At 39.1% G+C, this 24,451-nt stretch overlaps 1 protein-coding gene across 2 annotated transcripts in view; it reads left to right on the forward strand.

Moving 5' to 3' along the window:
• Positions 1-23,952, forward strand: part of STK39 (serine/threonine kinase 39) — a 172,269-nt gene extending 148,317 nt beyond the window's left edge. The window contains exons 17-20 of one of the 2 annotated variants that reach the window (XR_009760478.1): positions 5,076-5,128; positions 7,880-7,948; positions 21,415-21,479; positions 22,465-22,489. Coding sequence is in view for 1 of the 2 variants with exons in the window: in XM_061608579.1 (XP_061464563.1) it covers positions 5,076-5,128; positions 7,880-7,948; positions 21,415-21,479; positions 22,465-22,539 (262 nt within the window). In the remaining variant the exon portion in view is untranslated. Of the gene's footprint in view, positions 1-5,075; positions 5,129-7,879; positions 7,949-21,414; positions 21,480-22,464 lie in introns of both variants that reach the window. The other variant, XM_061608579.1, reaches the window with a different exon arrangement.
• The last annotated feature ends 499 nt before the right edge of the window (positions 23,953-24,451 follow it).

Genomic DNA, 24,451 nt, shown 5'->3' on the forward strand with positions numbered 1-24,451 from the left:
GATTGCAGCTTTGGTTGCATAAATGTATGCAGCCATAGACTTAACATGTTTATACCAGGCATATAGTGCAGAATATGATTTGATTGACTATTTTTCTGGAAGGAAAGAGTGGTGATTTCATGCCAGCCTTATTTATGCAAAGCTTTCAGGTTGAAAAGGATGCTCTGAAAAGAGGAAGGACATGACATGGGCACATGCTGAGGTTGTGGAGGAGGGAGGAAGGCAAAAAATTGGGCTACCCTATAAAAAGTGTTATGTTTTAAACCTTGGCAATAAGGAAACTAGAATAAAAGTGCTGATGTATGAGAGAGCCTGTCAGTTTGAAGTATGAATGTGAATTCTATATATTTTTATGTGTGAGGGCTCTTCTCAGTCCATTTAAAAAATGGGAATGGATGAGCCAGTCTATATAAAGTGAAATCATAAAAAAACACCAAGACTCTTGATATTAAGCTGAAATGAGGCATTATAATGTGACTGTCTACTAGCCATAGTCATGATATAAATATGGGAGTGTGCTAGTAATTTCCAACTGTATCCTTGTTGAGTGAATTATTTTAGAATGGAACTCTTCTTTAAATAATGAAGCCAAGTAGGCACTTGGCCCAAATAATTTTCAAAGAGCACTTTAAGTATTTAAGGGTTTTGTGTAGATACCATTTTAGTCAGCTTTGTAGTACCAAAGACCCAGAAAAGGAAAAATATTTGCTGCTCCAGCATTTCAAGAAGATTTTTAGAAACTGTGAAGAATAATCATGTTTGGACAGAGGCAGGGAACACAATGGATCACTTACTAGGTTTTCTGGAGTTCTTCCAGCTTTATTGGGCCAGATCTAATGATGCCTCTCATTGATTGTGCCCATATGTGTGGAGGGAGTGAGAGTGAGCCCACCTCACCTCTGATGTCTCCAGCTGTCGGTGCAGGAAAATAAAATACTGAATACAGCCCATGTGAGTAAAATCACCACATAAAATCTGGTAATTGGCTGCAAGATGTGGGCTTTAGATGCAATGGATTTTAAATGCCTAGCCTATATTTGAACACTGCATCCTTTATCTGAACTTCCAGGGATATTTGAAGGTAGGGCAAGTGCACACACTCATCGTAACATCCCATAAACACAGAGGTATCTCATCCAGTCCACTGGAAATTTTCCTCTTAATTATAGGCTCTTTTTAAAAAAAAGAATTAATTATTGTAAGCTTCATTTTCCCCATGGTTAAACTATATTAAATTATCACATTAATAGCTGTTGTGGCTTAGAAGGCGTTTTCTATAAGAAGTAAATATTGATATCTCCTTTTATGAGGTGGTGGCAGAAGACCACTGTGCCAAGTATCATTGGCACTGCCTGGGACATCAGATGGCTTTTGTTAATTGAATAGGTCTTGTGATAGATAACATTGACTTCTATAACTTCCACTATATGGGATACTCACTGTGCATTAATTTTCTGCATTGATTGAAATGATTCTTCCTTTTCCTCTTTTTGAAGAAAAAATGCTAGACTTGCTAAGAAATTCATAAGAACAGCACTCAAAACACCCAGGAGAAAATTATAAAGTAACTGCAAACAGTTATCAGAATAATTGCTGATTTAATGGCACTTTTCTGAGAATTCTTCAATTAGTTTTGTATGAAAGAAGTACCTTTTTGTGATGTAGAAGGATTGAGAAATCTGGAGATGATGAAAGGCTTGGTTTTTTAAAATGCAGACGATAATTTCGATTTAGAAATCTTTGAAATCTTTTCCTGAAAAGTAAGTGTAATAACTATACTACTACTACTACTACTACTACTACTACTACTACTACTTATTATTATTATTATTATTATTTAGATTTATAGCACACCTTTCCTCCCAGTAGGAGTCCTAGTTATTAGAAGGCTAAGTGATTAAAGACATGGCAGTCAGCAGATTTTTAAAAAATGCTTTTGAACAACTGCAGATAGCAAGCACATTCTTAAAAGATGCCTTCCTTTCTTTTTGTATATCCCATGGGCTCAGACCAACAGTAACTTCATCGTATATATTGGCCTCTTTAAATAGGAGAAGGAGGGGTTCAAGAAGCTGCATTTGCTTCTCTCTCTCTACCCAGCCCCCATATTTATAGGAACAAATCTCCTAGTCTAGGTGCAAATGAATATATGGTTTCTTCAGCTGCCCCCCCAAGTTATTTTTGTAGATCTGATATTGCTGATGATCCTTTAAAATTTGCTACTTTCCATCCTTCAAAATAAAGGTTTTTTTTTTAAAAAAAACCCTCCAGTTTTAGATTAGATGGCTTTGTGCTGGATGGAAATACCTTCTGTTTAATGGTTTGAGCTACAGAAAACAGCAAATGAACTTTACCAGTGCATGCTTACTAATCAGAACAGTTTTGCATGATCATTTTGCTGCATAATAATACACTACGCAATATCCATTTGATCTGAATAAGGAATAGGATAACAAGAAATTAATTCACCTTTTGAATTGTGCATGCTGTAGCTAGCAGCTGGATACTTCTTTTGCTATGCTCGTTTTGCAAAAGTTGTATCTTTTGCCTTGCCAATCCATTTTTGTTGTTCTTGCATGATCTTGTTTTTGTGTCTGTGTGACATTTTCTTAATATGTGTTTAGCAAGTGATAATAGTTCTGAGTCATGGCTGAGTGTGTCTGGATGTTAGATTTAGTTTTCCCACAGCAAGACTTCATGGCCTGGTACACTGAAATATGAGTCTGCTTACAGTTTCCATGCTGAGGAACAGAAGAATAATGGACCGCAAAACACATTTCACTGCTATTAGTTTTTCAAGCAGATTGAGCTATTCGCTAGGGGGAAAAAAGTGTGCTACAGCAATTATGCTTCTATCTGGTCTTTGCCCACTTGCTGTTTCCAAAATGAGATGGTTGCCTTCTCTCTCTGTCTCTTTCCCCCCATGCCCTCACCTCTTTCCTAGGGCAAAGGAGCTTGTTTTATTTACAGTGGGAAAGTGTCAGTATGAAAGTGGAAGTGTAGAATTAGCCATGTTGTTAGAACATAAAGTAGTTTATGATTTATGCATCACATGTTAAACATGGTCTATTGTACATGGGCAAACTGACACTGAGCTGAGCAAAAAATGGTAAAATAGATGACAGAATTAAATAGAAAAGAGTTATCAATGAAGCTAACTACCCGTTCACTGTCAGGCATATTCTAGAAGCGGTTGGTAGTATGAATATGTCCTTACATTATTTGTGTTCTTACATAGGAAGCTGTTACAAAATCAGTATTTTATTCTTGTACTAGGAAAATGCCTATCACGATGACTCAAGGGAAAGGGAGATAAATTAGTCTTATGCTATTCTGGGACTGTTTATGCACAGTGTATCTTACTTTTAGTGGAAGGTGGGGAAGGGATGCGGCAGGTTTTTCTTTCAGTGAAATGGGTCCTTAAGAGTAGGAATTTAGGAACATGGAGCTTTCTTATACAGAGTCAGAACATTGATCCATCTATCTCAGTATTGTCTACACCACTGTTCTTCAACCTTGGGACCCCAGATATTGTTGGACTACAACTTCCATCATCCTTGGCCATTGGCTAAGCTGGCTGGGGTTGATGGGAGTTATAGTCTGACAACATGTGGGGACCCAAGGTTGAAGAACAGTGATCTACACTGACAGGCAACAGTTCACCAGGGTTTGAGATAGGGATGTATCTGTCGTACCTGAACATGCTGTGGATTGAACGTGGGACCTTTTGAATGCAAAAAACTCAAAAGCACTCCCTGCTCTGTCACTGAGTCATGGTTCTTACATTTAACTATACACCCTCTCTCCCATCTAAGTGCCCCATAGGACTGAGGGGCAGTCATAGTAAATGGCACCTTTGGGAAGTGGCTAAACCCAATAATCCCATTTTTTTTCTGGTAAATTGGTTTTGTTTCCCACTTACTCCCCTTCACCAACCTAGTCTTGCTGATATGTGGAATTCTACATATAAATTAAATGATTGCAAAGCTGAAATTAAGTGATTTCTCACAGCCTATTCTGAAAAATATATTAACTTGAAAGTTAAGTCCCATTGACACAACAAGGGGTGAATTTTTCAATTAAGATGCACAGACTAATTTTGTCAACATTCATTTTGTAAGTCAGCTTAAACATGCTATAAAACTGAAAGATAAATGTAACTTACCTGGTAAATATCACCTTCCTGTAGTTTTTGGGTGTTTATCTAAAGTGCCAGTAGCTGGCACTTTACTTTTTAGAGCTCTGAGCACGTTGTGATCCACAAGATCCTGTTTGGATTGAATTTGATCTTATAATGCTTGTTTGCTTTTGTTTTTCTTGCTTATTTAACCTTATTTCTCTTCAGCTTAGTTCTGATGTGAAAATAAATAAAGTCTCAGAATAAAATCTGAAGCTCTCAGGGTAACATAGTGTTTTGGATTCAGTCCCTTTTGATGGCAGGCCTCCCATATCTCAATGACTGAGTACAGGCTTTAAACCAGTAATGGGGAACCTGTGGTCTTCTAGATGACGTTAGACTAAATCTCCCATCTTCCCTGACTATCGGTTATGCTAATAGAATTTGGAATGAAACAACATCCAGAGGGTCACAGGTTCCCCACCCCTCTTCTGAACTTCTATATAAGCAAAACTGTTGGGCTGAGGAGGAAGAGTGGAAAAACAAGACAAAAACTGGGAACACTTAGAAAGGGTCTTTTAATTTTGATCTGTCCTGCTGGTGTTCAAGAAAGACAGTACTGGACTATATGGATACTCTTCGTGGTACAAAGCATATTTCTCTCTTGCTTTTTAAAAATTAGATAGTGTTTCCCCTCATAAAACTGGATGTAAAAGTGTAATTGTAGATTTATCCGAAAAGTGCAATATGGTTAAACTTTTTTTCAGGGTTTTCCCTTATGTTGGTGCCCTTGTGCATTTGTGATGCGCTTGGGGAAAGACAAGACCATAAAACTGTAAAATACTGCCTACATATTAATAGCAACTTATTTATGAAGCTTGAATACATTTGGAGTGCACAAGACGCACTTCATTACATTTTGATGTGTTTACCGTGGCTCCTTTTTTTCTCCCTCCAGGAATTCCAGAAAGGAACTTAATGACATACGATTTGAGTTTACTCCAGGCAGAGGTAAGACTTTTAATTGAAATTATGCTTTTATGGCTCCAAATGGTATTTCAGAAATTGATTTCTGTTTTATAGTTTAATATAAATTAGCTCAATGAAATCGCTTGTGCCAACCAAGTGTTTTATATTACGCTACTTAACTAAAACAAAACTAGTGCCAAGTGTGTAAATTTTTAGTGCCATAGTTGTGGAGTGCTCTATTCAGGGTGAAGTGAACTAGAGGGAACGAGAAAGAAAGAACGCATCCCATCAGTCTCCCTGGATATTAATCTACTGAAGTACACAGTCCATAGCAATACTGCTGAGAACTAGACTAAGAGTTGTCCAGCAAGTGATCACTATGTAAAAATTGTAACTGCAGGCCGGGATACATAAAGTGTGTGGAAGCCTTGGTAGTGATGATTCTAATAATTGACCCTCTAGGGCACAATCTGGCAGTCTCCATTGCTTCAGCTCGTGCTGGCTGCTTCGCTATGTGACCCAAAAGTACCACATGGGACTGTCTCGGGTACTAAACTGAAGCATAGCTGACTTCCCATAATGGGCACATGAGTGACCTGGGGCGGTATTGGCTGCATTGTATGTGAAGCCACCATCTCAAAGTGCTATTGTGACTTTTCAGTGTGACATAAAGCCCACTTGGCTACCCAGTTCTGACTTCCTGACATTAGAATTCCTTACTTTAAGGAAGTATGGCTGTGGCATTGCAGTGGATAAATTCACAATTGTTCAAATTATTCAAAAGGAATAATGTTCTCTTATGGCCTTTTCCATGCTGCCTGTTGCACAGTGCCACATCTAGACAGTTAAACTGCTCAAGGTAGCCAGTTCAGCTGCTTAGTGAAAGCCAAGACACTAGTAAAAAGTTTCTGCAAATGATATTCAGGCTACTTCTCTTTGGACCACTGATTCACAGGGGGAAGACCTACTGAAGAGGGTTTCAGGCTTTTCAAATATTTTGAAAAAGTTGGGGGAGTAGTTGTTAGTCATTAGTTTTAGGTCTATGTTTGGATATTAATTGGCCTGTCTGTAAATTTTATGGTTATCTAATTTTCTTTAATATATTTAAAATGAATTGTTACTTACTGAGCTGTTAGTGCTGTGGTGGCATTATCATTTTTATTACAAATTAGGAGTATTGTATTTAGGCTATTTCTGTAAAACTGCCTTTGAGTACAAATCTGTATAGTGTGTGCGCGCACACAAACACTGACTTACAACTATTCAGGAGCTATATTGAAACCCTAAATTTTTTAGTATGAAAATTCACTTGGGAATGCCAAGCTACAGCAAGTGACTTTGTCTGTTTTTCACTTCTAGTGTGTCTAACATTGGAGGATAAGGGTATCTCATTATAATGTTATAGTAATTCAGGCAGAGGGAGAAATGGGCAGGGGCTTGGTCCTTTTGAATAAAGGTTCTCTTGTCTGCAGAGGTCGTGTGGCATCCTAATGCCGACTGCTGTGTTCAAGCTTTAAGAACAGCATCACATTCTATGCAGCACACCTGCTGTGTGTGGCAAACCCTGGTGCAGAGGAAACAAGCATCTAAAGTGGTCAACAGAATTGCTGCAAGTTTACCAGCGATTCTGTGTAAACGCTTTGCATTTGTAATGGGAAACACCAGTTTGCATACAGCAGTTGTGTTTGCTACATAAACTGTAGAGTTACCTTTAAAAGTGTAAACAGTTCTAAAACCTGTCAGTATCTATAAATCTTGATGAGCTTAAAGACTTTTTAGGCATACTGTGCATTTTGAAATGTTATGATGTAAGGCTTTATCAAAAGGTTTTTAAGTTTTAGCTTTTCATCAAGTACGCAATAAACTTGGGCCACATTGCCCAAATGAAGGAGAGCTAGGTACTCAGGAGAACTTTCCTATTGAACTCTTTGTTGCAGCAGAACTGACAGCCAAAGGCACAAGTCACTTTAAAAAAAGGTACATCTGCATGTGTCTGTATGGCTGTCAGAGCTTCTGTAGTAGAAAGACTTAAAAGTTCCAGCTGTACACAAAGCTCTTCACTGCACATGCATATAGTTTTTTGGATTGTGGCTTCAAGTGCTGCCATGCTAGTGTGGTCATAATACAGAATTGATTCAATGAAATTTGTCACTTTCAGTCGATAGCTTTCATTCTTAGCTTTTGAAGGGTTACATAGAATTGGAAAAACACTTCAAGTCTTAAACTCTAATCAGCGCCTATGAGCAGGATCACCCTTTCTAGAGGGAGAATGTTTGTTATTTGGAACACTGCCCTTCCTTTGCAAATATCATGCAACACTTTATGTAGAGCCAGCACAAGTGTATGCTGTTCATAAACTTGGGTCGAGCTGCTCCTTGTGGTGTGAACTGAAGGCTCCGTTAAAATGAGAGAAAGGGAAAGACTTTGTGGCTCTCAACCCTGGCTATTTTATGGATCCCTTTAAGTTTTCGACATTCATTACAATATGGATATCTTAATTACATTGCTGAGGAGTAATTCCAGTGACTTAAACAAAGGAGCTTTATAGGATTTGTGAAGAATTAAGTTATTAACCGTGTGCATTTGATTGTGTGTAGGAAATGAGAACTGTCCATCACAGAGTGCATGGTATCTCTAATAAAAAAATAGTTTGGTTTTAAGCACACTTTGGTAATGGCTGTTCATAGATTAAATATACTTTTTAAACAAGTTGCTCTGGCTTATTGATTTTTTGTTTTTGTTTTTTTCCAGTTTAATCGTGACTAATACATACTCATTTCACGTTTTGCACAGACACAGCAGATGGTGTATCCCAAGAGCTGTTCTCTGCAGGCCTGGTTGATGGCCACGATGTAGTTATAGGTAAAAAATGTTTTGAAATTATGCTGTTGCTGCAACTCGGTGGATAAGGGTCCATTCACAACCTCTCCTATTCTTTTCTACAAAAAGTCCTGTGTTAGCAAAGCTTACTTTACTGTCATCTATTCAGAAGGGAATCTGCAGCATATCCTCTTGATATAAATTAGGAATACTTTCAATACTTTAATATGGCTTAACTCAGATACTTTTATTTAGCTTCAGTTATTACCTTTGCCTCCTGATGGAGTTCTTGTTATTCAGTAACATAAAATGTTCAGTTTCATTCTGAATTTATTCTGTATCTATGGTGTTCAGATGTATGCATGTGCTTCCAAAAGTATATGGTTCTGTTCTCTTATGCCCCGCACGCCCCCCAAAATAATTTCAGACTGACATCTTTGTGGAACTGGGCGTTGTAAAAGGCACCAACATATCTTTTGGGCCCCATGATCCTTAATGACCTCAATAACCCTAAGAAAAATGAGGTTTCCTTTGTGTTTCTTATGTAACCTTTCAGAGTCCCAGCAGTTTCTCCATAGGCTTTGGGAGGATATCCTGCAAATGAAAGAGACAGAGAACAGGCTCAAACAGCTTCCTCTGATATGAAGGCAAAGCTTATTGGATGAAGTCATTAAAGGGGAAAGATTCCTGGCATTTCCCAAATTGGTCTGCCAAAAAATGCAAATAAAAGCCACTTGCTTATTAAATACATCTTGATTTACTGGCATTTCTCCTCACCAAAACTATCTTCTCCTTAAGTATTTTAAGGAAAGGCTGTAGAGCTTAGCATAGTTAACCATTTTTTTAAAGGAACAGGTTACATTTGTTCCCACTCCACCCTGATTGAAAGCAACTGGTACGTTGCAATTCCATTTTTCAGCAGAAGCATGCATAAAATCAGCCTCTACGTAATGCAAGTGAAGACAAAACTCTTGAGTTCTATGAAAGACTTCTGAGATTTGATCTTGCAATATAGACATTTTTTTTAAAATCCTGGAAGTTACAGAGGTAGGGAGATAAGGGAATGTGATGGTAGATAGCATTTACTTCTGGCACTTTAGCATTTACTTCTGGCACCTTTTCTTCATATTTTATCAGCGACTGAATTGAAGAAATCTGGAAACAACCCACAGCACACACCAAAGTTGCTTTGAGACCTTTGTAGTATTAGGCAACAAATTATTTATTTATTTATTTATTTAAATTTGTATCCCATCCTTCCTCCCAGCAGGAGCCCAGGGCGGCAAACAAAGCACTAAAACACTTTTAAAACATCGTAAAAACAGATCTTAAATACATTAAAACAAAACAGCATTAAAGACATTTTTTAAAAAAACAACTTTAAAATGGGTTAAAAACATTATTAAAAAACATTAAACAATTCTGACACAGATGCAGACTGGGATAAGTGTCAACTTAAAAGGCTTGTTGAAAGAGGAAAGTCTTCAAAAGATGCCAAAAAGATAGCAGAGATGGCGCCTGCCTAATATTCAAAGGGAGAGAATTCCACAGGGTAGGTGCTGCCACACTAAAGATCCGTTTCCTATATTGTGCAAAACAAACCTCCTGATAAGATGGTATCTGCAGGAGGCCCTCACCTGCAGAGCACAGTGATCGACTGGGTATATAAGGAATAAGACGATCTTTCAGGTATCCTGGTCCCGAGCTGTATAGGGCTTTGTACGCCAAAACTAGAACCTTGAACTTGGCCCGGTAGCAAATGGGCAGCCAGTGCAATTCTTTCAGCAGTGGGGTGACATGTTGGTGATACCCTGCTCTAGTGAGCAGTCTCACCGCCTCATTTTGCACCAGCTGCAGCTTCCGGACCAACCCCAAGGGCAGCCCCACATAGAGCGCATTACAGTAATCCAGCCTAGAGGTTACCAGTGCGTGGACAACAGTGGTCAGGTTATCTCAGTTCAGAAACAGCTGCAGCTGTCTCACCAGCTGAAGCTGGTAAAAGGCACTCCTTGTATATTCCTTGTGTAATGGTCATTGCAGTGGGTGTCACTTCTATTATACAAGAAGATTTGATTCAGATTGCCTCAGCCCAACTTTCAAAACATTACTGGAAGATGTTATGGGAACCTTTGGCTCTCCATATGTTGCTGAACTTCAACTCCCATCATCCCTGGCCATTGGCCATGCTCGCTGGGGCTGATAGGAGTTGTAGTTCAGCAAAAACACATACGAAGGCAGCAGTTGTACAACAACCAATAGAACAAATGCTATAAAGCACACAATTACATGAATTATAATAACAAGTAATGTGTATTAAGGAAAACCAAAAAAGGGGAAAGTAAGAGTGGATATCAAGGCAATACTGAATACAATAGAACTGATTCAATGAAGCTGTGCTGATTGCAATGAAAATAATGAATTAAATCCACACTATACAGAAAGCAGATGGCAAAGTGCTGCATACAAAAATAGAGATAATAAAATGCTGTATAAGAAGTTGAGACGACAGGTTTGTAGTTATGTCCTGTTTCGAACATTCGTCTTCAGATAAAGCACAACTTCTTGATTCAATCTCATTGACTGTAAAAACATGAACACATTCCCAGTAGGAGGTTACACACATCCATATCAACATACATGATAACCAAGAATTCTATTATATTTAAATAACCAAAAGGAGATATTAATTTTAAAGTTGTGTAAACTCGATTTAAACTATTTGAGATTTTCTAATCAATTCTGTTTTCAAATTAGAGGGGTTGCGATGGGGAATGCATTTACCCCAAGTGTAGCCAACTTGTTTATTCCATCTCTGGAGGAGACAGTGATATATAATTCAACACACAGTCCTTTTCACAATGACCACTTCCAGTGTCACATGTCTTTTGTATTATTTGGGCTGATTGCAGATGTTGCCAGCAGTCACCACATGCTCAGAAGCACATGCTACCAAATTCTTCCAAGCTACACAGAAGTGGATTGGACTGTGAAAGATCAACCCAAATTGTTTACATTTTTACAAATCTGTAGTGCAGGACTGGGGAGAGCAGCTGTGAGAGAACTAGAAAAGGTCCTCAAATGCAAAGATGTATCACTGAACACTAAAGTCAGGATCATTCAGACCGTGGTATTTCCTATCTCTATGTATGGATGTGAAAGTTGGACAGTGAAAAAAGTGGACAAGAGAAAAATCAACTCATTTGAAATGTGGTGTTGGAGGAGAGCTTTGCAGATACCATGGACTGCAAAAAAGACAAATAATTGGGTGTTAGAACAAATTAAACCAGAACTATCACTAGAAGCTAAAATGATGAAACTGAGATTATCATACTTTGGACACAGAATGAGAAGACCTGATTCACTAGAAAAGACAATAACGCTGGGGAAAACAGAAGGGAGTAGAAAAAGAGGAAGGCCAAACAAGAGATGGATTGATTCCATAAAGGAAGCCACGGACCTGAACTTACGAGATCTGAACAGGGTGGTTCGTGACAGATGCTCTTGGAGGTCTCTGATTCATAGGGTTACCATAAGTCGCAGTCAACTTGAAGGCACATAACAACAACAACAAAGTGCAGTACAATATCTCAGAGACGAGGTCTGATTTCCTGCTCTATTGGTGCATTCACTATTACTGGCCAATTTCTCTGCTTTTTAGAGTCGTAGAAATATATGCAGCTTTAGGTACGTTTTTAAACAGAAGGTTTTTTGATTATAGCATGATATGTAAGGTTGTTGGGATTTTTCACAAATCTCCAAGAGGTAGAGCAGTTAGCATTGGTAAGATCCCTTTTTGAACCTAGGTGGAAAGTTTTACTCTTTATTTCCCAGAGAGTGCCATTCCTCATGGTACCTCCTGCATCCATTTGCTATTGGAAATTTATCTGTGCCCTTTGTCACAGCCTGAGGGGAAAGAAAGAGATTACAGCAACATAGATTAGTCTCTGTACTTGAGGCTTCATTTCTGTTGGGCTGAGATGGGCTGTGAGAGCCTTGTGTTCTGCATCCCATAAGGCTTCTGTCAATAGTGATCCTGGTTCCTTGGATGGCAGCATCATGGAAAACAGTAGGTTAGATAAAGGGTCTAAGACTTCCAGAGGCATTGGGATAGTTGTGGTACTGCTTGTAACTTTCTGTTCCTGGAACCAAATAAGGTATTGACAAACTCAGTATGTAATCTCTGGTGTAAAATAAATGTAAATGTCACTGGAGGTATTTTCTCTAGTGTCTTGTTCTGTCTGTGGAGTGCACATTGCAGGCTTTACATTTTGAACTTCCTGCGGATATATATTCAATATAATAGGGTCTTATGCCTTGGTAACCAAGAGGTGTTAAAATATTATATGAAACAGGCTTTTGGTGAGGCTGAGTAAAGAGGAATTGTTTGTTTAGTCTTAGTGCAATGTGCTTTAAAAAGAAAAGCATAAAAGGTTAACTGAAATAGCTCACTATAACATAATTTCTCAGTGGGGTGGAAAGACTACCTGCAGTATTCCGGTCGGGTTGATCAGACACCTAAAAGTGAGTTTGATCAAGAATATAAAAATAACAGTATTCTTTCTCTCTTGAAAAATCTCCATAGTGACTTACTTTATGACTTAGCTTTTATATATAAAAGTTGCTTGCTTGCTTCAGTTTTATATTAAAAGAGAGATCAAAGTGTCTGCATACAGTCTGCCTAATTTGCAATGGCATTTGTAGTTAAAACACAGGAGAATACTGTAAACCTTCTGAAGACTTGCCACTTCTGCTTTCATCATTTTCTCTGCCTATTTATTCCCTCATCTTACACATCTCTGTCTCTCGTTACATTGATCTAGTTGAAGATTGAATTTAGATGTCTTTTCTGCAACTTTCCATCTTGTTTCTTAATGAACTATGAATTGTAAGTTATGGAAAACAATGAAGCAGTAACATGTATGGCCAGAGGTACAAGACATGATAGCTCTGCTTTGTGAAAAGGCTTTCTTAGTTGCTCTCTCATCTCAGAACATCATGACTCAATCCTTGTTTTTAGAAGGCCTTGGCTTTTGTTGTCTTTGCTTGTATTCTTATTCACGTTGCTTTTTGGATAAAACAGCTGTGTAAAGTTTTCTATCTATTCCTGAGCCTTATTCTCCCTTCTGTGTTCCTATCGTTCAAAGACTTATTCACACACCATCAGGGTTCACTGAAGTATTCCTCAGTGAGTATTTCAAATAATGAAACTGTGGGCCAAACTAAATTTTTGACAGCAGACACCTGCCACAATCTTGCAGCTTTTTTTTGTAAAAGGAAAAACTACTGTGGGAGGTAGCCAGATTGAGCAGTAGAACAGTGAGAGGGAGGAACTGCTTTACCCTTTCCGTTTTTCTGCTCAGAATCACCCCCAGATGCTTTTACTGCCCTGGGGTTAAAATGAATGAATGTGTGTATACACTTGAGCACATTAGAGGTTATTTTTAACTTTGTGAGGTTTCTGATCCAAATGTTGCTTCTCTTCATCTTAATAGGGCTTATCTAAACAGGAGAATTATTTTGAACTAAAGTCACTGTTTTTACCTCTGTTTTCTATTCCCACCATCTGCAGTGAGTGCCCAATGCTAGCTGCAAATGCTATCTTTTCCATTCACACAAGCAATCCTTCCTCTATGAATCACAGTTTCCTAATGACCACTCCTTCTAATTCTTCATTTCCACTTCTTCTGGTTGCTAGAGAACCACGTATACTCAGTTTATTTTACCAGCTGCAGTAAAAAAATAAACTTAGTTATTTTACCAGTTCCTTAAAAAGGGAGGGGGGAACTAAATGATGGGCAGAAGGGGAGTGGAGAAAGAACACACCTCCCTCTGCTTACACCCTATGGGCGGAGGACCCAAAATTAGTGTAAACACTCTAGATTAGGCATTCTGAAACTTTGTTCCCTACTGTACCTCATCCGAATTGTCAATGATCTTTGTGGGCAAATCACTTGATTTTATTCCTGTTTTACAAATTGTAATATGCTGTGCTAGATGATCTGTGACTTTTAAATGTATTTGTAATGCTGCTGTTCTGCTTTAACTTCTTATATATTGATACTTTTTCAACTTCCATCTACACAAAAGCTAAAGTGCCCCAGCAAGTTGAGGTTGAAGGGCTAGTCTAGCTAGTGCATCACCAGATAATCATCTGCATTTACATATGTTAAATAGGGTACCCAGCATGGCAGTTACAAAGAAACTAGCTGGACAAATTTATTTTGAGTTGATACAGCTGACAGTACAAAGCTTTGTTTGAGCAGTATCACACCTTTGCACACAAGTTAGGAGAAAAAGAAAAAAAATAAAGGCACCTTTCATCTGCAGAGAAGCAGGGTTGCTTGTTCCAATACATAGCTGTAGAACACTTTTGGTAGTCTGCCCCCTGTGGCTGTTTGCAGCAACATAAAAAAGGCCAGCAGAACTGAGAAGGGGAGCTGGAAATTGTTTGTCAACCCACAGGAAACAAAATGAAAGAAGGGAGGATATAGTGGGTGTGGAAAAGGGTACATGAAAAAGTAATGATTGATACACCCACCTAAAAACATCAAAGTAAAGTGTCTATTAGTGGAGCAAAGGGGAGATGTATTTTTCTCTACTTTTTGTATTGTCACTGGATTGGCTAGTATGCATTTACAGGGGGAAACTTCATGAAAGCTTCTGTTTGCTGGTAATGTTATGTGAATGCTGCAAATTAAGAGGAGATGTAAGTAGCAGCAAACACACAGTAAACCACCGTGTAGATAAGCCCAAAGTTAGCTGAAAGCAGTGCAATTTACAGGGATTACTTGCAGGCTTTCCCTCGATATGCACTTCTATCTGGTATTGTGTCCTATCTCAAAATAAAGTAGTATTTCAAACCAAAGGTTGTTTCTTCAGAGGGGATACCTTGAATTTAACAAGAATTGGTTCTCAAAGAACTTGTCCTATAATTCTTGTTAAATTCAAGGAATTGTTGACGTGTGTGCGTTGTTGCGTGAAACAGCATACATTATGTTGGAGTTAAGTTGAGCAAGAAACTTCTTCAGAGCATTAGAGCATGTTAAGAGTCTTTATTAAGACATTACAGCCAAAGGCTTAAGAGTAAATACATGTAGAGTTTCGTCAGTCACCCCCCTTCTGGTACATCTCTCTCCAAAGGTAAACATAAAAGAGAACCTCTCAGTTCAGAGGCAATACACAGAAGACACAACTTACAGACTCTGTTAGAACTTTCCCAGTTGCTATCTCACGTTACCATGACAACCGCTGGCCTTGGATGTCTACTCACTCTCAGGCCAAGAGATAACAGTTACTTCTCCAAACTTGCAGGCTTTATGGAAAACAACTAGAGACAGTAATGCCCATGGGTCACAGCCCAACATACCCCCCCTTTTTTTTCATTAAGACTGCAAATACTTTCCATTGCATCTATAACTTGTCCATTTCAGCAATACAAAGGTAATACATTTCAATACATTGCATCATACAGATCCATATTACATCTCAGTACATTGCAGTACATTTCAGAACATCTCTGTACATTTAGCTAGAACTTTATTCAGTCAAACTTTGGCTCATTCCAAGCCTTGTCACCAGTTTGCCAAATTTCTCCTCACACAAAGGCTTGGTCATTATGTCAGCCACCATGTTTTTTAGTGTCACAAAATGTTAGGTTAACAAACCCCTGCTGCACACAATCCCTTACGTGAAAGTATCTGACACTAATATGTTTTGTTCTTTTGGTATGAGCTTCTGTTGTGGCTATCTTGATGCAGGTCTGATTGTCTTCATATACAATAATCAGAAATTGCATATCAATGCCTATCTCCTGCATGAGCATTGCGAACCATTGTAGCTCATTACAGGCCTGTGATAGAGCCACATACTCTGCTTCTGCACTTGAGGTTGCCACCACATTTTGTTTCTTGCTACTCCAGTCAATGCATGACCCGTGCCACATCACAACTATGCCAGAGGTTGACTTACGACTGCTCAGTTCCCCTGCATGATCTGCATCCACAAAACATTCAAGACCTCCTGTCTTTGCTCCTGACAAAACCAGACTCTTTGTCTTCGTGCCTTTCAGATAACGCACTATCCTTTTAATCCCTTGCCAGTCAGCCTCTGAAGGATGCTCTACCTTCCGGCTTAAAATGCTGACTGCATTACATATGTCTGGGCGAGACACCTTCACCAAATATTGCAATTTCCCTATTATGCGCCTGTACTTCTCAGGTTCTGTACAAGGCGTCTCCTGCACATTCTGTTGGAAAGCCACAACCATTGGAGTCTTCACAACATTGCATTCTGTCATGTTGCATTCTTCTATGATCTGATTTATTTTACTTTCCTGACTCAATGTTATGCTTCCGTCTTCTGCACGCACAATATCCGTGCCTAAATAGTGTGTGACAGGCCCCAAATTCTTTGTGTCCACCTGCCTGCCCAGTTGCTCATTAAATTCTCGTTCCTCTTGCTGCTCATGATAAAAATACATGATGTCATCAACGTAAACTGCACAGAACGTGGTTTTCATCCCCTGTCTCTTTATATACACACATGGATCTGCCTTGCATCTTTGGAATCCCATTCCATGCAACACTCTGTCCAATTTCTCATTCCAGCAGCGTGCACTTTGCCGCAGTCCATATATTGATTTATGCAGTTTACACACAAACCCTTCCTTTGACACAGAACCCGGAGGCAGTTCCATATATATCTCCTCTCTTAAATCACCATGTAGGAATGCCGTCCCTATATCGTAGTGATTTACACTCATGTTCTGCATCGCTGCCAGCTTCAGCAGCACACGAATGGACTCATGTTTCACAACTGGGGCAAAAACAGCATCATAATCTGTCCCATGCTGCTGGGTGAATCCCTTGGCAACCAAACGTGCCCTGTACCTCTGTACTTCCCTGGAACTTGCTTTCTTCTTAAACACCCATCTGCAACCTATGGCCTTTTCCCCCATAGGTAAATTTACTAATGTCCACGTGCCATTCTGTTCCATGGCTTTCAATTCTTCCTGCATGGCCTGTTGCCACTTATTTTTCTCTGCCTCAGGCATCAGCCTAATTTCATTAAATGAGGTTGGTTCCGCACATTCCACGGGCTTCATTTGAATGGTTAATGCCGACGGTGTCACAACAGCAGTCTGTTTATAGCCCTGACTGTCATTCTCTTTCTGCCCCATTAAACTCAAGGCATCAGCACACTTTACACCCACGGTCATTCTAAACATCCCTTGTGTCATAAAACCCTGACAGACAACTTTGCCTCTTCTTTGTATAAAACATTTTTCCCGATCAAATGTTAAACAATACCCAGAATAAACCAGTTTTTGAACTGATAAAATATTATGAGCCAATTCCGGAACAAACAAACATTCTGACATTATTCCAAGTTTATCAAATCTCACCAGTCCACGGGCTTCCACCCGTTTATGTGATCCATCAGCAAGTTGCACAAAATCCTGCACGTTTTCTGAAGAGTAAAACAAACTCCTGTCTTTAATTAATATATGGCTTGCCCCGCTGTCAACAATCCAGTTAACAGGTCCTAAATCTTGAGACTTCTGTTTACAAACAAAGTTCACACTTCCCTGCTTCAAGCCTCCTTCCCTGGAGTTTCGCTTGACTGCACAGTCCCGCTGGAGATGCCCACGAGCCCCACAGGCATAACAAGACTTCAGCCTTTGATGCTCTTGCTTGTTTTCCTGTCTGCTGCTGCTTTCTTCTTTCAGCTTGGCTCTTTGCTTTTCCTCAGCACTTTTCGCCTCTTGTCTCCGCTGCCATTCCTGGGTCAGTTTTTCCTCAATAAACGCAACGTTCAGACCTCCGTCAGGCATGGCTTTGAAAGCCATGACCATATTATTCCAAGTCCCATCGAGTGAAGCCAGGATCAGATAGGTCTTCTGAAGTTCAGAGTGTTCGACGCCTCGGTCCGTCAACTCAGCAAACAGGCGTTTGAATTCCATGAGATGCTCACACATTTCGCACTCACCCGTGAAGCGCATTTGATAAAGCTTCCGTGCCAAACACAATCTAGATCCCGCAGTCTGTTGCACATGAAGAGCCTCCAACACGTCCCACATCTGTTTGGCGTTTGTAACATCTTTCACGTGTAGCAGTTGAGAGTCAGATAGAACCAGATAGAGCCAGAAGTATAAAAGCCTGCGCCTTCTGATCTCTACGCGTCCAGGCCGCAGTCAGTACCGCCGGAGTGGGTCCATCTATTGTGTCCCATAAATCTTCTTTTATCAGCAAAGCCCGCATCCTCGGCTTCCAGCTGCCATAATTCTTTTCCGTCAATCGTTCCATTGGCAAGCCTCCCCCAGACAGGTTTACAGCCATGTTGCTCACCTCTGTCTGGTACAATCAATCAAGCTGCCCTCTGGAACTCCGTCTGCCATTCAGACCAGCAACTTACTCCCGTGTAATGTGCTGTGGATCTGGGCCCATAACCCCTGTTGACGTGTGTGCGTTGTTGCGTGAAACAGCATACATTATGTTGGAGTTAAGTTGAGCAAGAAACTTCTTCAGAGCATTAGAGCATGTTAAGAGTCTTTATTAAGACATTACGGCCAAAGGCTTAAGAGTAAATACATGTAGAGTTTCGTCAGTCACCCCCCTTCTGGTACATCTCTCTCCAAAGGTAAACATAAAAGAGAACCTCTCAGTTCAGAGGCAATACACAGAAGACACAACTTACAGACTCTGTTAGAACTTTCCCAGTTGCTATCTCACGTTACCATGACAACCGCTGGCCTTGGATGTCTGCTCACTCTCAGGCCAAGAGATAACAGTTACTTCTCCAAACTTGCAGGCTTTATGGAAAACTAGAGACAGTAATGCCCATGGGTCACAGCCCAACAGGAATCCCCTCTGAAGAAACTACCTTTGTTTTAAAATATAAGTACTGAAATCTGTCAGTATTTAATCCCTCCCCCAGTAGTCACTCTTATGATGAATAGTGACAGTATGTTGAACCTAGAGGCACTGATTGATAACTGGTTATCAAGTATTAAGAGGGCATACCTTGAATTTTTAACAACCTACACAAATACTCTATGGTTGTTTTCCCATCACTCTAATCCTCTCTTGCATGGGATGTAACATGGGGGAGAGTCATTCTTTTGTTGAACTGTAGTTAGTACAAGAGTCCTGTGGCATCTTTAAAGACTAACAGATTTATTATGTGAAAAGCTTTTGTGAGCCCAAGAGAATTCCTAAATTGTGTGGGAGCTTCCTTAGTCTTTAAATGTCCAGGTTCTGGGTATTGCTTTCAAGCTGAAATATTGCTGTGTTGTTGTTCTTCAGCTCACCACAGAAACTTGAACTCAAGGCATTCTGATTTCATTTCTTTCTTTTTTTATGAGCAGCTTAGACTTAAGTCTCTAGTTTGAACATAATTTGGCCCTGATCTCTGAGGAAAGTGCTGCTTTTCCTGAACTAGTGTTGGCTCACCTGGGATACTTCTTCTCAAGACAACTCTAGATAAAGGCTGACTGATTTATTCTGTAAACTAGTTAATCACAAATTCAGTGCAGAGGGTTTAATGAACTGATGAACTTCAAATGCCAGGATTAACATAGTAATGGCATCAGATCAATGAAAAAAGAGATATCTCAAAACACCTTGTCTAAGAAGAGGAAGCAATTTCCAATGATTTCTTCATACTTTTAGAGCTGGGCCACAGATTATGCTCATCAGTGAAAACATGAACAGCCCAGCCTAGCCTGTTGAAGTCTTAAATGCTTTCCCAGTGATGGGCAGAGAAAGCGGGGGGGGGTGAGATTGCTCAGAGTCAAGCTCGCAGGAGATGAGGAGCTTTTGGTTCCATTTCTGCTATCTCTTTTGTCAGTGGCTAATTTTCTCAAGGCATTTGGGAAATTCAAACTATGAGACTTCACATCAGGAATATAGTATCACTTTCTGTTTCTTCATTACAATTTGTAGTTACATACCATATAAAACCCATGCGGCATAGCTTGCAGCATAGCTTAATATTTGATAGATACATGAGTTTATCATGGGGTGGCTAACCTGTGGCACTCCAGATGTTGTTGGACTCCAATTCCCATCAGCCCTAGCCAGCATAGCCAATGGTCAGATACGATTATAGTTATACAACCTTTGAATGTCCATATATTAGCTGCCCCTATTTTATCTTAATAAAGAATGAGAGGTTGTGTAAATAATAACTAGAAGAGATACAGAATGACAGTTATAAATGATAGCCCATACACTATTGTTGTTGGTTTGCAATAGCCAGAGAACAAAATTCCTGATGGCATTGAAGTATTTTTTTTTTAAAGAAAGGGAGCAGTGGCACTTAAAATTAAAAGAAGGACCTTATTCAACTTTATATGATCAAACTCAGGCTGGCTTGGAGTGGAGCACACACTGCATTTGACACTTGAATGCTGCCAGAAGTATCGTAGTTGCAAGGTCTCCACTATGCTTCTACTCTAACATTTGCAAATTCTGGTCACATAGGGACACAACAAGCAAGTTCTGACAAGCTGTTAGAGCAGACATACATAACGTAAAACTTACCAAGACAAATGCAGCCTGACTTGTGTGGGCTCCTGCTGGGAGGAAGGACTGGATATAAATTTAATAAATAAATAAAATACATGTGGAGCCATGTATTGTAGCCTGTCATGTGCTAGATAGCAGTATCGGCACCACTCATCTTTGCCATCCCAGGCAGTTGATATCAAGAGGGGGGTTATCAAGTTACTGGTGGGGCACCAGATGTGGCTGATGGGCTAAATTCAATTTGGTGGGTCACAATTTGTGCAGGTCACTGAGATATGAAGAAAGTGTACCTCTTGAGCTTAGCATTGAATAGATACAAGCTATTATCTCGGGAGCCAAACACTGCCAGCTGACTATATATTCTAGTAGAAAAACAATTAAATTCAAAACTTCTTAGCGTGGAGAAAAACCCACACTTCCTTCTTTTAACAAATAAATCTACTTCTTCCACTATTTACCAGGAAAACAAGGCCACGTAGAACACTTTTGACTTGTGTGCCTACAGAAGATGACAGTCTTGTGGGTTGTGTGTTAATTATTACCCTGTTCTGTTTTTAAAGCTATAAATAATGTTCTGTTTACAAACTGAATGTGCAGGGTTGAAGTTGCAACTAAATTATCATAGTCTTTTGAAGTTGAGTGCAAGTTTACAATTATACAAAAATATCATTTCTCAGCTGTTTGTGTACCCTGCAAAACAAAGTCTGTGAAAATATTAGAACAGAAACCAAATCAATATGGAGCTTTGTAATGTTTTTTCATGAGAGTTCATCTACTGAGAGCAAATATTACATTAGAATACAAGAAAATAGGTTGGATGCTTCCCATGCATCAGTTCCACTCAAGTGCAATTTGTGTAATTTAGGGTCTAGCCTCTTATAAGTGCACCATTCTGCTCCTCATGAATAAAAGCCTTCAGTAATTAACTACATACAATGTGACTTTCTGTGTACTCCATTTTTTATGCTTTGCTTTCCCCAGTTGCTGCTAATTTACAAAAAATAGTAGATGATCCCAAGGCCTTGAAAACATTAACCTTTAAACTGGTAAGTACGGTACTGTGGTCAATAAAATAACGTAATAAATAGAAAACAATTACTGATCTTTTGAGCCAGATTTCTTAATTTTGGTGCTTTATTATCTGCCTTTCTGCACTGAACATTGACCTTTTCAACATTTTATGATCCTAAATAAACTGGAACAGGAAAGCAGAAAACAGTTTTAATGGCCTTTTTTTTTTTTACAATTCACTAACTGGAAAGTTTGCAGAAAACAACACTACTTCAGTGTGTGTAATAAACTTATGGAGCTTGGTATATGTATCCACAGGCCCAACAGCTCCTTGAAGTCATATGACTATTGATGTCTCAGGTTGATTGCCTAGGAAATGGGCAAGGCTTTTTGATTAGGACCAGTTGCATCAATGGGTCTACAATAGCTTATTGCCTATAAAGAGTGCAAACTCTGAAGTCCTGTGTATATGGAGACACCTGGCATTCTTCTGATGTGTTTGAATTGCAGTAAGAACTGCATAGTGACTGAGATCCAGAGTGCATCAATGGCATGCCCACACACTTATGTACTATTGGTTTGCACGCCTTACACAGCATGCTCTTTCACAAATGCATGGGCATCGCTAATTCTCTGTGTGCAGAAACGTGCAGCTAAACATGTGAATTCCTTCACCAGTGCACATTGGTTTGGATCCTGAGATAACTTAAGGAAGTTCATGGAAGGATATTTTGCCTTCACTTCCTCCCCCTACAGTCACCGACATCCCTCAAAAAGCCTCTCAGGGGGAACCTTCTGAACAATCTGGGAAATAAAACAAAACAAATGAAACTTTGCTGCAATGTAGGCCAAAGGCTAATTGATTGAACACTTCAACTTGAGGTGATGAGCTATATAGTTTTAAGGCAAGAAAGTTGTGTGGCTCCTTGTTCTGTTTCAGGGGATAATACTGGCTATAAAAAATAGTTCATATTTAAAGTTTTGTGGGGTTCCCACCCCCTTTTCCCTGTTCTTTTTCAGGCTTCTGGCTGCGATGGTACCGAGATCCCTGATGAAGTAAAACTGATTGGGTTTGCTCAGTTAAGTGTCAGCTGATGCCAGTCCCTTGACCCCCAGCAAAATGGTGAGATTGCAAAGAGGCCAGCTTTACATTGCAAAGGAAAAATTTCAAGCACCACACACTGAATTCTGCTTCAATCTGTAGTAATTCACCAAGTTGGAACAAGCAAAGGCCACAGCTGTACTGCTCCTGCTGACATTCCAAAAGCTACTAAATGTGTCTCTAGCAATCAGTTCGGATTTCCGTGAAGTGAAAACAGACGGTTTAGAAATGCACTCAGGTTGCAGTATCCATTGGTTATAAAAGGAATTTTCTATCAGAGCTATTTCTTCTTTAATTAAAAAAAATACAGTAATAACTATTTTAGTGGATAATACTGACTCTCTTCTGTTGTATGTAGAAATGAATATTATAAATGCTAGCGTTTATTAGCCAAACTTGAATTCTAGTTTTAAAACCAACTGTGAATTTTATTTTCCCTATATTTTATGCATTATACATCCTAGTTGTAAGGTTTTTTTTTCATTTCATGATTTATGTGCTGCTTGTAGTTAAACATGTTTGTTTAAAGAGAGTTTCAGGTTTATCTTTGAAGTATTTGTCACTATCTCTAGTTTTTTGAATTGAAGTAGGCATTTAGTTTTGGTTTGTGTGTCCTTTTTAAAATCCATAGATAGATTGTCAAGGGTGTGGGAGGTGCCTTGCAGATACTTAATGTTCTAAGACTGTGCCTGAAGCTGGTTGAATCTGAGCTCATTTCATTTCTAGATCCACCATGTCTGGATCTTTGAGTTATGAGAAAGATTTATTGTAGAAGAGATTTGAGACAAATGTGGCCTATGTTCTGCTTTGTTGGGGTGGGATCTACAAGCTGAAACGTCTTATAAACAATTGCCATTAAGCTAAAATGCCTTTACTTTGCCCATCTCTGATCTGGCTTATCTTTAAGGGATAGGAAATGTTTTATAATAATAAAACTTGAAGAGAATCTGAGCTTTACTTGAACTTCTGCAGAACGCCCAGGTAGAGTGCATCTAATGAGAAAGGGCTTTGTGCAATGACAAAGGTAAAAGATAAAAAATTCTGTTACACACATTTTTAAATACTCCTGACTGAAGTAGTCTTACGCTTAACCTGTGGCATAGTAAATGTTAGAAGGATTCTCTAATCTGAAGCATATTTTCAGAGAAATGGGTTTCTTGGATGTTATCATGTTAAACAACTTCCTTGCTAAACTTAGATAAATGGCAGCTCTCTAACATATGGGGGGGAAATGGCAAATGTGTTATTTAAGAGTTATTTATAATGCCTTGTCATAAATGTTTGAGGTGTTCTAGAGCCATTTGCATACAACTCATTGTAATTCCATTCCATTCTATTGTTTACAAAATGATTACTCAAAGACTGACTGCAGAGGTAAAAGGAAAATAAAAGTGTATTGCACAATATGTTGCTGACTTGCCTTTAATGATGAAGCTACATTGCCTTAAATCTGTATTCCAAACAACCATGGGGGAGAATTAATAATTGCCCCCCTCCTCTGGTGACCACTTACTGAACTAGAGTCTCTAACTGCTGTATATGGGTCCCTTTAAAATGCGCTCACCTATTGCACTAGCTCAGTAGAAAGATAAACCAGCTTACAGTCCACACTATTTACTAATCAGAAGCATTCTGTTCTTTTGTTTATCTTTATGGTGCTACAAGTTTCTTCATTGTTCTTGCTGCAACAGACTAATGTGGCTGCAGGTCGGTAAATAATTCTTGCAGCCATATCCTATACATGTTTCATTGGTAGCAAGTCTAATTTCTTCTCAGTTTTTCCTTTAGATTTTCTTTTTTTAACAAAATTGTCATCCCAGAATAATTATTTTAAAACTGTTTTGTAAAGTATTTATTTTATTTTATTTTATTTATTATTTGATTTATATCCTGCCCTTCCTCCCA

Source organism: Rhineura floridana, chromosome 2 (assembly GCF_030035675.1).
Source record: "Rhineura floridana isolate rRhiFlo1 chromosome 2, rRhiFlo1.hap2, whole genome shotgun sequence".
Lineage (NCBI taxonomy): Eukaryota > Metazoa > Chordata > Lepidosauria > Squamata > Rhineuridae > Rhineura > Rhineura floridana.